Source organism: Martes martes (assembly GCF_963455335.1).
Source record: "Martes martes genome assembly, chromosome: 7".
Taxonomy (NCBI): domain Eukaryota; kingdom Metazoa; phylum Chordata; class Mammalia; order Carnivora; family Mustelidae; genus Martes; species Martes martes.
In genome coordinates, this window is record NC_137894.1 from 108,444,840 (window position 1) to 108,459,854 (window position 15,015).

The 15,015-nt window shown below is 40.6% G+C and overlaps 1 protein-coding gene across 4 annotated transcripts in view; it reads right to left on the reverse strand.

Annotated features, from left to right (window-relative positions):
- PPP2R5E (protein phosphatase 2 regulatory subunit B'epsilon) overlaps positions 1-15,015 on the reverse strand; it is a 143,213-nt gene that overhangs the window by 52,592 nt on the left and 75,606 nt on the right. For all 4 annotated transcript variants that reach the window (XM_080807344.1, XM_080807341.1, XM_080807342.1 and 1 more), the window contains exon 3: positions 14,536-14,732. In XM_080807344.1, coding sequence (XP_080663470.1) covers positions 14,536-14,732 — 197 coding nt within the window. The remainder of the gene's footprint in view (positions 1-14,535; positions 14,733-15,015) is intronic.

Consider the following 15,015-nt stretch of genomic DNA (forward strand, 5'->3'; position numbering starts at 1 on the left):
AGGATAAGATTCAAGTAATAGACATCTTGGGCATGTACTATTTCCCTAACTCATAAAGATGTCATTTTTATTTATATTTCCTTTAGCAAGTATTCTTTCAGAATCTACTAGGTATGGCCACTGTTCAGATTTCTATAGACTAAAATGAATCTGTTTTCATTGTTATTACTGCTGCTGCTTCTGTTGGCCTAGCTGATCACTGTTATCATCCCTCAGTATAACTGTACTTAACATACACTGATTGTTTCTGAAAATAATTTGATCCCTTTAGATGTGCAGTTTCTAGAAGGACTAGAGCACTGACAACTGTATGGAAGAAAGAAATCTATCCATGAGAGCTCAAGACAGAGAAGCAACAGAATTTGAATACAGATCAAAGTAAATACAAGGTAGTTTTGAGGAATACATCAACATTTAGCTATAAGGAGCAAAAAGGCAGAAAAATGTGTGAAAAGAAAGTACTCGGTCTTTTGTCTACTCTCTTTGACCTACCGCACGCCCATCAGAGGGGAGAGAGATTGCCACAAGGGCAGAAAAGGAGATGGGGTGGGGGGTGAAGATGCAAGGGAAAGAGGGAGACTTGTGAGTTGAGTCCCCTCCGTGTACATTTTATACGAAGTTCAAAATCATACAAAACTAATTAACAGTATTAATGTCAGGAGAGTGTCAGAAGAGAGAATTCAAACCAAGAAAATCTGTGCCCTAATCACAGTTGCATATCCAGGCATATTTAAAATGGAAGCTCTGGATGAGACGGTGGCACAGAGTCACCAAGGAGTGGGCTTGTCTGAGGTGAGACTGGCTGGTCTATTTCCTCCCCACCATCCCCCTAAGAACTCTCCTTTAATTGGTGCCTTTAGGTGTTTTTTTTGGGCTTGTCTGATTCTCTAAAAAATTACCCATCCAGGGGCGCCTGGGTGGCTCAGTGGGTTAAAGCCTCTGCCTTCGGCACAGGTCATGATCCCAGGGTCCTGGGATCGAGCCCCGCATCGGGCTCTCTGCTCCGTGGGAAGCCTGCTTTCTCCTCTCTCTCTGCCTGCCTCTCTGCCTACTTGTGATCTCTGTCTGTCGGATAAATAAATAAAATCTTAAAAAAAAAAAAAAAAAAAAAAAAAGAATTACCCATCCATCTCGCGATTAGAGGCACAAGGGATCTGAGAGCTGAGTGGTGTGAGGGTTGAGGATTTTCCCATTCGACGTGCTCCACTACTTTCAGAAAGGTACCCACTGTTCGAGGCAGTGCCTAATGTCCCCGAACCAGATTCCCTCCAGCGTAGCCTCTACAGAGAGTCAACCTTCAGTTTTTTGGGGTCTGGTTGTTTTTTGGGGGGGGGTGGTGAAGTGGGATCAGGAATTCTAGCTACTTCTTACACAGACTTTTCACCAAGTCTCCTCTTTTTGTCTCCATGAGCCCTTACTTGTTTGAAAGGCATCTTTCTGAGCCTTCCCACAGTTAATGTGGTGTGAGTTGGCTACTTCCAGACACTCCCTACAGGCTACTTATGGCTTCGGCTTTTTCTCATCTGCCAACATAGTGACCACCAGTTCATTTGCTTTCTAGTTTCCAAAATGCTGATTCTGAGACCTCCTCTCCATTTTGTTTACTTCTTCTGGGTTTTATTTCTTTTCAGTAATTTTTGTCTGATTTCAGGAGGTAAAGGAAGTAAATATATACATGTGTTCAATTCCCCCTATTTACTCAAAAGTTAGCAATTATTTCCTATTAAATTACATCTTCCATTCTCCAGTAACTTCTACTAATTCAAGTAATTTAATTTTCTTATGTGAACATGCCAATCCCTTTTAGTAGGAAAGAATCCAGTAGAACCACAAGAAAACCAAATGGCAGCTGCTCTAACTTTAGCCAAAGTAAAGTGGTATCACCACCACAAGTTTTCTTTCTCAGAATTAACAACAATCACATTAATAGGTCTTAAGTGTAAAGCAAAAGAGAAAGTAAAGCACATTCTGGATCTTAAGATCATAAATACAGAAGTCAGACGAATGCCTGAAAGTCATCGTTTCACCCAATGAACAACACAAATCCTTACCCAAAGAAGGTCAGCACCAGAACTCAAGGTAGTGCAAATCTGAATCCATGGTGTAATGCTCTTCTCTCAATAATCACTGCTGTGCCCTCTTCTACTAGGACTTCTATTTCCAGGGCAGGAGGATGTCCTTAATTTCACTTTTTCCAGTTATATACAGAGCAGTTCTGACATCTCCCTAGATCTCAAATTCAATCTAGTCAAAACCAATCTCATCCTCATTGACCTCCACTTCCCTCTAGAATTCTCGTCTCACCTTCCTCATTCTAAGTCTTTAGAATTTTCTTTAACTCTTCCTCTCCTGTATCGGCTTTAAGTCATTTTACTTATGCCTTCACAATGGCTCTTTGATGCTATTGGTGGTGTTATTTTTAAGAGCGGAAATTTGGAAACAGTTTAAATGTCCCAAAACAGTTAAGTAAACAATCATATATCCCCATAATGGAATATTAGGTGGCCACTAGAATGATGTTTTTAAAATTTACTTAATTACATGAAAGCATGTTTATATCACCATGCTAAAGAAAATTTTTTTAATTAAAATCATATAATTATATGTGCTATGTAATAAGAATAATACATATATAGTAAGCTCAGTATGATATAATTTACATATATTGTAAGACTGGGGAAAAGTGTTTAACAAGAAGAAAAAGGAGGGTGCCTGGGTGGCCCAGTTGGTTAAGCGACTGCCTTCAGCTGGGGTCATGATCCCAGAACTCCGGGATCGAGTCCCATATCAGGCTCCCAGCTCTATGGGGAGTCTGCTTTTCTCTCTGACCTTCTCCCCTCTCATGCTCTCTCTCACCCTCTCTCTCTCATATAAATAAATAAAATCTTAAAAAAAAAAAAAAGAGGAAGAAGAAAAGGGAAAGAAAGGAGCACAAGGCGATTTTTCTGAGTGATGGCAATCTTCTAAACCTGGGGTTATGGCTATACGAGTACAGAGAATTATTAAATTCAGTGACCATTCACTGCCTAAGCCCCGTTCTTAAAATCTGTGTTGCATGTTAAGTACATCTGGATTTTTTTTCCTTCTTTTTTTTTGGTTTAAGGAAAAGCCTCATTTTAAAAAACAGGCTAGACGGAAATTGGCTAAAATGTGAACAATTACTACATTTAAATAATGAAACTATAGATAATTTTTTGTCCTCTGGTTTTAAATTTTCTTTGATGAGCACAGGAGAAAAATTTAAGAGATGGGCAGTTCTTTTATATATACGTTTCCATTTCCTCTTCCTTTGCTACCATCTGACTAGATTAGGACAACAGCCCTCTGCCATCAGCTATCCTGGGTTAAACCTGCCAGCCTTAAACCTCCTTAAAGGAGCTGACAGAAGGGTACGGACTTTCTAGGTGGGGGCTAGAGAAAGAAAAATAAGAATATCACTTACATTTCATCTCCTGTTCAAAAACCTTAGCAGCTCCCTGATGCTATCTAAAAAATTAAGTCCAACGTCTCTGTAATCTAGACCTATCCCCATCTCTCCCCCTTATTAGTCACAAATCGTAACCATGAACCTTCCACTCCCATTAGGCTGCTATTCCAAGACTTAACTTTGCTCAAAACAAAAAGCAACTTTTTACCTGCTGAAATTTGACAGTAACATTAAATTAATTCTCTCGAGTCTGTTAGCCCCATACAAAATCATCACAGGGAAATGGTATTTCACATACAGAGATAACTATATTACACTGTCTCCAAAATTGGAAATGTAGCAGTGAATCCAAAAGTGAAGATTGTTGATATTAAATCTTAGAATCCAAAAATAGACATGTAAACACTGCAATAGTCATAGTGCTTCCTGTATATAAATACAGAGCAGGCCCTCGTCCTTGCTAGTGTTTGCAGTGAAAGCACGCATGCCCCACACGGAGGCTGGCTATGTAATACGGGATTTTTGCCACATTTCATTGTGCAGGGACTTTGGGTCTTCAATCCTAGAAAGGTACTAAAACTGCTAAATAAAGTGATTTCTGGAAGAGCCAAAGTGCACAAGCTGATAAAACAGTAAAAACATGGGGCTTTTTGAGGACACATATATTCTACCATCTGCTTTGATCACTTTATGATTCAAAATCAGCTAACACGAAAAGAAAAATTAAACTCTTAAATACTGAGTTTAAAACACACACAATGCACTTGGGGCTTCTGATATTCATTTCCGGCAACTGAGTATGTGTCCCTATTTGAAATCACTAAAAAGAAACAGGAAACCGCCCGAACTGTCACAGTCCCTTATTCTAGATGTGTCTCTGTCTCTGTGACCCTTCATTAGTAAAACAAACCTTGGGCTAGCCGGTGAGCTACGAAAACAAAAACACATCTGCATTAAGTATGATCACAGATTAACGTCCCTCTTTACCCACATAGCTTCATAACAAATTGAGTGAGACATGGCACTCCAAGGGAGGGCAAGACAGTCAACCCTCCCTCAAGGACCTCACGGAGGCACGCTGGCCCCATCTTAGAGGGGAGGCTGGAGTGCAGGTGGAAGTGCCTCAGAAAGAACCCAAGAAAGGGCTCTAGGGACAGGAACTGCCCGCTATCCCTGTTAGCTTCCATTTTAATGCAGATTTAAGGATAATTGCCTTCTGATTTTTTTTTAACCCCTCAAATAACTACTCTTACTTTCCAGAACAGGGCACAACAGATTCCCCAGGTTCTACCTGATGGCAGCAGAAATACAAACTCAATTTTCCAGTACCCTCTCTGTTGCCTAAACTCAATACATTTTTCTAACTTCTCTAGAGAAAAGGCAAAAAGTCCTATAAGAGGAAGAGGCCTCCATTATTCCAGAGTGTTCTACCCTATTCTCATAAAGGCCTTAAACTTCTTTAGGAAGGGAAATTCCACAGTATTTCAAAACACCTCATTTAGTAGCTAACACTATCTGCCCCACCCCCACTCCCTGTTTGTTACCTACATTTGTGAAGAGTCAAAGAAACATTACATTCCCCAATATAGCTTGCTTAGCCATTGTATTAAAAGATAAACTTGCTCTCCAACTTACCAAATAGTTATAACCAGTCCTACTTTTATTCCGGAACATCCCCTCCACCCTGTGTCACCCCTTGCCCTCCTGGCACTGCTTCTCCTTGCCCAGGACCTGTGGCTGCCTTGGGCTCTGGTCTTTCTAGTTTTCCCTTCACTGCTCAGCCAACCCCCACCTTTCTCTATTCATCACTGTAACTGCATTTTAACTCTAGAAGTCCCTTATCTTATCCTCACTTTACAGAGACAACTTCCTCTGCAGAAGGCTCTGGACAGCATATTTCTTCTGGTTTTCATCTACAGATCAAGTTTGGCTTTTAATACTGGTCAGAAGCCAACTACCTCCTGGAAATGACCTGCTCGTTGTTTTCTTGCCAAATTCTTGCCTCAGGCATCACCGTCTCTGAGAATTCCATGCTGAGGACACTCATTTTCTCCAGCTTTTCCTGCTCATATGCATCACAGTGGTATAACCAGCTTCCTCCTTAGAGAATCAAGTAATAAATCTCTCCCCCTCTCATTTCTGTCCTCGGTAGAGAGACACCTGAATGAACTACATAACCTAACAGCAAGTGCTAGAATTAGCCAAGACCCACTTATATATATAAACCACAGGCAGTATTACCCAATCATTTAATCATACATTTTTCTTAGTAGATTTTCCCAGAAGTATTCCTTTCCCCTCTGGCCATATTTTCAGTTTCGAGGTTCAACTAAAAGGTAGGAGAAAAGAGAAACCAAAACTTGGATGCAGTACTGTAACTCATCCTGCAAAATTGTGCTGCCAGCTTCAGGGGAGAGGGAAAGAGGGGGAGCATTCTCCTTAGAGTGAGATGATCGTATTGGATACATCAGTGCTAGACAAGTCGCAGCTGTCAAACAATTTTAAGTATATTGAAGACTCTGAACAATCTGTAAAGCAGTTAAGCCAGAAGGACTACAGCTTGTAAAAGAAGCAAATAGCAATCATGAGTAGCTCAGTTGCTTCCTGAGTAAAAACCCACTCCTTAGCACATTTAAATTAAAACCAAACACATGAAAATCCCTGTCAGATTCCTTAAGAGAGAATGTTTGCATGAGAGAAATGGTAAATTATTAATATCGACATGAATATGCAAGTATATCAGGAAAATTTTTATTTAGGTAAACTAAGGGTGGTATATATACACATGTATATATAATTATACACACACAGGCACAGGCAGATTTACAGGGTCCTCCAAAAAAAAGGAAAAAAGACTTGAAAATGAAATTTCCCACAGAGAATTAAAATTTTAAGTCAACAGTCTGAAAAAAAATATGGGAAGTTACCTTAAAGAGACAAAAACAAAAACAAAAAAATTTTTAGGCTATCAAGTCTTTCCTTGTAACCAGAAAACCTGATTAACCCATCTAAAGAAAAAGGAAGTCTAGCAGGGGTGGCAGAGGTAGTACTATGACTAATGATAGCAATAATGACATTACAACAACCTTATAAAGTCACAGGGGGTAAGAAGCTTAAAAAGGTGAAGACTCTTCTAAGATCCCAGCTAAGTGACAGGACCGGGCCCAGGTCTGTCCATCTACACCACTCACCTGGGAAGGACAACAAAAAGTAGGCTGTACATATGTAAGTGCTTCCCAGGATTAGAGGCCATCCTGGAGATGGAGGGATGTTCAAATCATCTAACTCCCTTGCTCCAAACTCAAGCTAAGCAAGCAACATAAGGACGCTTTGGCTGCTGGTAAAGCCTGCCTGCTTCCAATGGTGGGACGGCACATGAACTTGGGAGAGAGGATCATCTCAAGAACTGTAGTTTGGGTGGAACAGAGGAGAGTTTCGAACTCCCCAGGCCTCCTCCTGAGCTCCTCTCCACCCCCACCCCAAGACCATTCACTCTCACAGCCAGGGAAGGAGTGGTGAAGCAGGCAAACAAGGTTAAGAAGCACTCCTACTTCAAGAATAACACAAAGGCAAAGTAGGGAAGTGGTGAGGGTAGACAGTGAAAGGGAAGCTGTTTCTTAAGCAAAAGGGAACATTTAATCCTAAAGCCTACTATTTGGTCTGGCCTTGCCAGAAGCAGCAAGATCCAGGGAAAAGCTAATCAAAAGCCTTACTACCTGTTTACTTAGAAGAACTCAATGAAAAGAACACAGTATAGAGGAAGGAGCCCAATCTTTGGGTTTTACTCCTCATTCCCATTGTAAAGAATGATTCCAGGAAAGCATTAGGCACAGCAGTCAAGAGTATTGGCTCTGGAGCCAAACAGCCCAGATCAAATCACCTCTGCCAGTTACCCTGGTAAGTAGCTCTGGGCAAGTTTCTTAACTTCTCTCTACTTCCTTTAAATCATCTGTAATATACATAATGCCACTATCTACCTCACAGGGTTGATGTGAAGACTGAATTAACTCCTATGCTGTAACTGCAGGCAGGTAATTATGCTTGTTAACCACAGAAGTTGTACAGGTGCTCATGATCCTCTCTTAGTACACACCTTTGAGAAGAAGTTCTAAGGATTAAGTATTTGAGGACAAACTGTAAATTGTGAAACTATTAAAACAGCCTACCAAAACTGACACAAGATGAAACAGAAAATCTAGAGTCAGACACATATTTAAGAAATTGAATTCACTACTAGAAGAAACCTTCCAACAGAGAAAATCAAAGGCCCAGACTAGTGAAATCATTCTAACAATTTCATTCTATAGTTATCGCCATAAATAGGAAGATGCTGCTCCTTTCCAATCTATCTTATATTTTCCAAGAAAGAAGCATTAGCAGAGCTGCATTTGTGGTAAAATCAAACTTAAACCATTCTGGATCAGATATGTCTTTGAATATTCCATCAAAAGCTATGGCTCTTCTGCCACAAAAATACACAAAACACTCAAAATTCTGCAGTCAACATCAGAGGAGCCATAGACCCTATAAAACCCATCTACAGACACCCTAAGATGCTAAATGAATATTAGGGAGCATTAATCAAAGAAGCGCAGTACTACTGTTTAAGATTTACAGTCATTAAGGAAAGGACAACATGCCTGCCGGTTTCTCTACCCTTTGATAAATTACAAATGGTAACAATCTACTCCTAACCTTGAGCAGGGAATTCTCCCTAATCTCGTTCTAAAAAATGTCTTTTGCTATCTTCATTATCACAACCTTAAATTCTTTTCTAAGTACCAAGAATTCTTTACCTTCTAATTTAATTCTCAAGTCCTATCTTTTAGACTTATCCTATCCTCAAAATTTGCCAATAATTTCAGTTCCTAGATGCCTTTCCCAGATTTATCACTCAATTCTCTTCCATTATGTATACTTTGAATAGTGTAAACAGCCCATCTCCACCACATCACCCACCCCCCACCACCACCACTGGAGTCAGATCTTATCACCTTTGAGTCTGAAGAGTCACCCCCAAGGCAAATTCTGGCTAGGATTTATGATTCCATTCCTTATCAAATACCAGAAGATGAAAAATGGAAATTTCATCTCTCCCCCTACCCCCCTCTCTGTAGCTATCATTCCTAAGGCTACTTTTAGATAGTTATCTTATGAAAAGAAACTCTCCGTCCTTCAGCCAATAAAGTATGTAGTGAAGTTAACAAAGCACTCCTAAAAATCTGCGTAGGCAGACTCTGAGACCTTTCATTGCAACTTCATAATTTTCTACAAAACCACATTTTTCTATTAAGAGGCGAGTCAGAGCTGTGACTTCCGGTTAAGTCAAAGGATGCATAAAAGATAAAACACTTAAGATAACCAAATGACAGGGTGTAATTTGAAAGTAGGAAAAACAAAGCTAACAATGGCCAAGAAACAATAATTAGGACTCAAGGAAAGACTTCAAGAGAAAAGAAGAAAAAACCGTCCAAAATATTTTATCTTAAAACTACATTACTTCTGGAGAAATCACATATTCTACGAATTGAGGTATACAGGAATTTAACCACAGACTGGGAATGGGGCAGACTTTGAAACCAATTAAGTCATAAGGACAAAGTATGAGAGTAATACTAAAGAACAGCCAGTGCAACAAGGTATACTTTCTGCAGGAGGGAAATGATAGGATTTTATTCTAATGAAGATTCCACCACTGTTCATGCAATCACTGTCTACAGTTATCATCTCAACTTCCTTCTACTTCATGCTCTCCTCAAACCGCTAGGTCCCACCTGCACCAGCACAGGAGAGCACACTGATTCCCTCATGATTCCCTTGTACCACCTGGAATTCCAGCACTGTTCTTTGCCTCCTGCCCACCTCCCACACTGGTAATTACCAATCTTCATCTCCAGCTTTCCACGTCTAGGTCCCATAACCTCCATACTTAAAAGTATGAACTCTGAAGTTCATACATCAAAAGTGTACTCCCCTCAGCTTCCTTCCACGCACTGCTCGCCCTCCTGCTGTACTTTTCTCAAACAACAACACAACAAACCCCCTAAATCGCAAAGCTATCCTAGATCCCTTCCCCTCTCTCACACTCCACACACCCACACAAATGCCAAGTGGCTTCAATTCTACCTGCTAAGTGAGTCTCAAAATGCCATCCTTTCCTCTCCTTCTCTACTTCTACGCCTGTGCTTGCTTTAGGCCCTCTACAACTTCTCTATAACAACAGTTCCCCGATCGAATCCTCTTGACCTTCAATTTCAGCCCCCTCCAATCTCTCTGGCCCACTGCCATCGCAATATAAACCTCACCATGTCACTCGACTGCTTCCAACTTTTCAATGGTTATCCACTGTCTGGGAGATTCTTTCGGGATCTCACCTACAGCCTCCACTGCCACCATTCACCTCCTCCCGCTCCCCAACACACACACAGACACACACATAATGCCACAACAACACAACACTATTGTGTTTCTCTGAATATGTTATGGGATTTGGAAATTCCTTTACATTATGAAATTCTCTTTTTAATTTCAACACTATTTCAGCCACTTAGAAAACACACATTCACCTTTCAGCACCCTAAAGAGGCTTCACTCACCTTGTGGAAAGACTTCCTTGGCCATCTCTACTAACCTCTAACCAATCGCCATTCACTCTATTCTTTACTTGCCTTGTACATACTTCTGTTAAGTTTAACGCACATATAACATTTTTATTATTTGTTCATGAGTATCCCTTCTACCTGTTTTGAGTTTGTTGGTAGAGCAGGGCCCTGCCTTTTTTTTATTATCAAAATGTAAAAATGCAGTTCTAAGTCATTCAGTAAACTTTACCTGGACTTCACTAAAATAACGTCTTCAGCAATGAGATTTCAACTCACACTCAAACTACACCCAAAAGAGACATTTTTGAAAAGAAGGTGGGCAGATATAAAAAGAATAAAATACAAAGAATTTGAGTTGGGGGAAGGGTGTAGCGCGGGAAAGTACAAGATGCCCGGGAAAGCCAGAAATTCTAAAAAGCCTTTCAAATGGATGCATGGCAACAGAACCAAAAAGAAAACATTAGCATAATGTGGTAAAAATACTGCCTCAAGGACAGAAGCCTGACACTTGAGCTGATACAAAGCAGAATGCGCCAAAGCCTAAAAGAACTACAATCCCTGATTCTGGTTTTTCCATCAGATCTGCCCTCATGAGAAATACAGCCCTAAGCAACTATTTTGGGTGCAGAATCCTTTCTAACTTTCTTAGACTGCGTTGAAACCAAAAGAGCTGACTGTCTTCAGAGCTGGAAGGCGGGGGTGATCGTCATCAACCCCTTCCATTCACAACAGGAGAAACTAGGGCTTGAGAGAAATTACTTGCCCAAGATCTCACCATCAGTCAAGTGGTAGATGAGAAATGAGGTCACTTTCAAGTTTTCTGTCTGGGGCTCTCTCCACTACTACCCCACACTACTCTTCTGCAGGTAAGTTAAGTGCTACATTGTTTTATTTTATTTACACATAAAGAGCTGTTTTGCTTTCTTAATTCCAGCAGCCCTGAGGTGGCATCCAGACTACATTTAAATGCTAAAAATGGCTTCCACGACTCACTGATTACTTTTATCTTTCACTCTTTTCTTGCCCTAACAGGGTTAGAATTCTCACAGGATAGGTTCCATCAGGTTAAATCAAAGACTTCTCCTAACAGTGCTGACACCAGAACATGTCATCCTTCGTTAAGTCATGACTCATCCTAGTTTATAAAACCTAGCTATCATTTCATTGATATTTCACTAAAAGTGACACCATTTCCTTCACTAATCCCAGTGAAGCAGTTGCATTTTACAATAACAAGACAGACCGGTGGGGACAGTGACTTTCGCTCCACAGACAGGATCATCTTGGAATTGCAGAATTTGAGGACCACACATCCAGTTGACAGCATCTTAAGTCCACAAACAGGAACTCTGGGTCCACCAATGATTGTAAAATCAAGTACATAATAAGAGAATTATCAAACAATAATAATATTATTGACTGAATGCTTGCCATGTGTTAGGGACTATTTTAAGAGCTTTACATACATCCTTACTGCCAATCCTCCCAAAAAGCCCAAAAGGGCAATAATGATACAGATAAGGAAAGTAGACAGTGGCAGCACCAAATACAAGGGGCCTAAGAGGTGGCAAGAGCACACCAAGTGGGGCTTTGGTTCCAGCCCTTCTTACAGAGCGGTCAGTGCCCAGCTTGTTAGATTGCATGCGGATCTGAGGTGGTGAGAAACTTGATGTACAAGTAAGGCACAATGATTTTACTCAGGCAGAGTATTTACGGAAGGACTATGGCCACCCTCCCCCTGATCCCATGTACCTCCCAGCACCACACAAAAACCAAGGGCCCCCAAGGTGGATGGCTCTGTCCAAAGTGATGGAGCAAGTTAAGTGTGGCCAGAGCTGGCACTTGAACCCAGGCTTGTGTGGCTGCAAAGTCCTTTATCTTTGTACTCTTTCCCACTAGCCCTGCTCTGTAAATGCCCCCAGATGGCCTAAGAACCATGTAAAAATAATAGCTACAATTTCACAAATCATGAGGTACGAAAAATAAATTACACCTCTGAGAACCCTAACCTACCAACTGGAAAGAAAATTTTCTAATGCCCCAGAATAGCATGTGTGCTACAGATTTAACACCTCCTAAGGTAGGGCTCAAGTATATTTTAAAATGCACATTCACACACAACTGACAGGAGACTTTTAAAAAAATTTTTTGATAGGGATTTGGGAGAGGGTAGCAGAGAAGGGAAAAAGAGTCTCCTTTGAAAGACCAAAGCTGGTTTAGAACCAAGCTGGTTTCATAAGAATAAAAAAAATTTTGATTATGCCAAATACTGAATTTAAAAACTGAATATAATCCAAGAACATTCAATATCTGAATCATAATTCGAGAGCCTGGAATGCTGACATTTAAGAGAGAAGTCATTCACTCATTCAACAAACTTTAGGTAGGCCTGTGTTAGGAGGTATTCTGGAGGCCACAAGACGAGCACGGCATAGTTTCTGCCTAGAAGTGCCTACAGCATAATTAGAAATCTTGGATTAACACATGTGAAAAAATTAAAAAGCAGCAAATGAACAAATTCCAAAAGGGTGGTTTGCCAAGAAGTGGAGGAACCGAAGGAAGGAGACAACTCGGGGCTTTTCGGGCAACAGTGGAAGCACTTTAAGCCAAGTCTGGGAAGGAAGGGGAAGAATCAGAACTAGAGGCGGGGGCCAGGAAACACATGAAGGTCCAGAAATGGGAAAAACAAGGCTATTAAAAAAAAAAAAAACAAATCAGTAAATACACAGCTGTTCTCACACAAGGGGAAACCGACATGTGTGTTTGTATATGTATATACAAACACACACACACACACATATATATATGGATATTCATACGGTGGTAGTTAAATAAATTAGGGTGCCTCCAACAATGAAATAGTACGTAGCTGTAAAACTGAGTAAGACACCTTTATGCGTACTATATGATATATATAATATACTGGTAAGTTAAAAAAGCAAGGTACAGATAAGCGTGTACACTATGCCACAACTTGTGTATTTATACCTATATGCTCGTATATGCTTACATATTCATGGACTATCCATGGAATGATACAGGAGAAGGAAGTTAGAAACAGTGGATACCTCTGTGTTGGCTGAGGCCGGGTAGATTGGAAGCAACAGGCCTTGCTCTCTGCAGAAACTAGGTGGACTAGAGAAAACCCTAAATATCAGGTTAAGAAGTTTAGATAGCATGCAAACTCTAGAGCAGGGCTTCTCAACAATGGTACTACTGACATTTAGGGCCAGATAATTCACCGTTGGGGGACTGTCCTGTGCAACATAAGATGTTTAGCTGCAATCCGGCCCCTTCCATCCCTGGTTGCGACTGCCAAAAATGAGGTCTCTGGACATGGCCAAAGTGCCTTGGGAAGCAGAATCACCCCTGGTTGAGAACCACTGCTCAAGAGCTACAATGTTAACATTAATCTACAAAACATTATGCTACAACAGTCTCGGAAATTAACAACAAATGCAATCCACACTCAGATATGGATCTGGCGAATACACTGGACGGTGTTTTGAAATGATCTTCACACATCAGTCATTGTTTCTCAAGTTATGCTAATTCACATCCCTTCCCAAATCTGACTGTTCACTTTTGACCACATCTACTCCATCACAGATGTCTCTTTTCTGTATTTGTTGAACATAAATGATAAAAGTTGGAACTGAAAAGCTAGACAGATTTTCGGGACTACAGAGGGAGTGGGCCAGATTCTCCAAAGGGCTTCCCAGTGGTGCACTGACCCTTTTGGATCTCTGCAGCACAGTTTCACCAGTTAGCAGAAGAGCTCCACCTCCCCCAAGAGCACGTACTCTCTAGATCCAAGATCTTCTGGGATGCCAAAGAAGGCAATCTTCCCATAGAAATCTATCAGAAAACTGTATTTTGGCTTAGCTTTTTAAAAACTAATTACTGACTCAATAAGAACATAGTTACTTCCATTATGCTACTAATGTTTCTCCTTGTAACTCCTCATGACCACACAAAGTGCAAGACACAGTTCAAAAATAATGCAAGACATCACCCCTGATTTCAAGATTATAAAGACAATGATTAGTTTATAAAGCCAGGACAGGCTTTAACTAGATTCTACAAGTCACAATTTTATTATGGTTAAAGCCATTTCTAATTTACCACAATGAATGGGGGGGGGGAGGATTAAGACATCCAACAGGCTTGAATATTTTTCAAACACAGATCTAAAACTCATGTTGATTCTCCTGCAGCTTTTCTTTTCGCAATGCCAGAAATCCAAGAGTACCTGGCAATCTTGGCTTCATATTTTGAAGTCACTGATTCCTCCAGTACTGTTGTAGGTGAAAAGTTCTGGATCTCATTCTCCTGAAATCACACTCTTCAAATTCTAGTATTGTTCCGACTACTTTAGCTTAGCTCTCAGAAGGCTGGCTCTCATTTGTGGAGGTGACCTCCAGTGACCTGACTCTGCAATCAATACACCTGTGAGTCGCTATGGAAGGTGCTTAAAAGTGTCCGCGGCGAAAAAAAGAAACTCACCATTCTAACTACTTCAGGGTAAGTCTGCTCTGTCAAACAGCCTCTGCTTATTGTAATGTAGTCCACCAGTTCATTAAGAGTGGAGCGCTTGTATTCTTTCATTTTAAGATCAGATAGCGTGTCCATGAAGTCAAAAATGACACAGCACTGCTGAAGTTTCTTTAGGAACAGTTCAGGCTGCTCTGAGGATGGAACGTCTAAGAAAAAAAAAGGAAATGGTGTAAGTCTGTCATCAATTTCTAGGTAACAGGAATTCTCTGTGAAAGTTACTTCAAAAGCAAGCTCAAAAAAATAAGAATTCACATGACAATAGTGTTCTTTTTAACAATTACACATGGGCGGGAGGGGATACCATAGCCACTACGTCAGAGACCCTTGTCTTTGAAAACTACATGGTACCAACACAATGGACAAGCATTTGCTATTCCACAACCAAAGATTGACCAAAATCCCAAGAGCCATTAGAAAGTTGAAGCACAT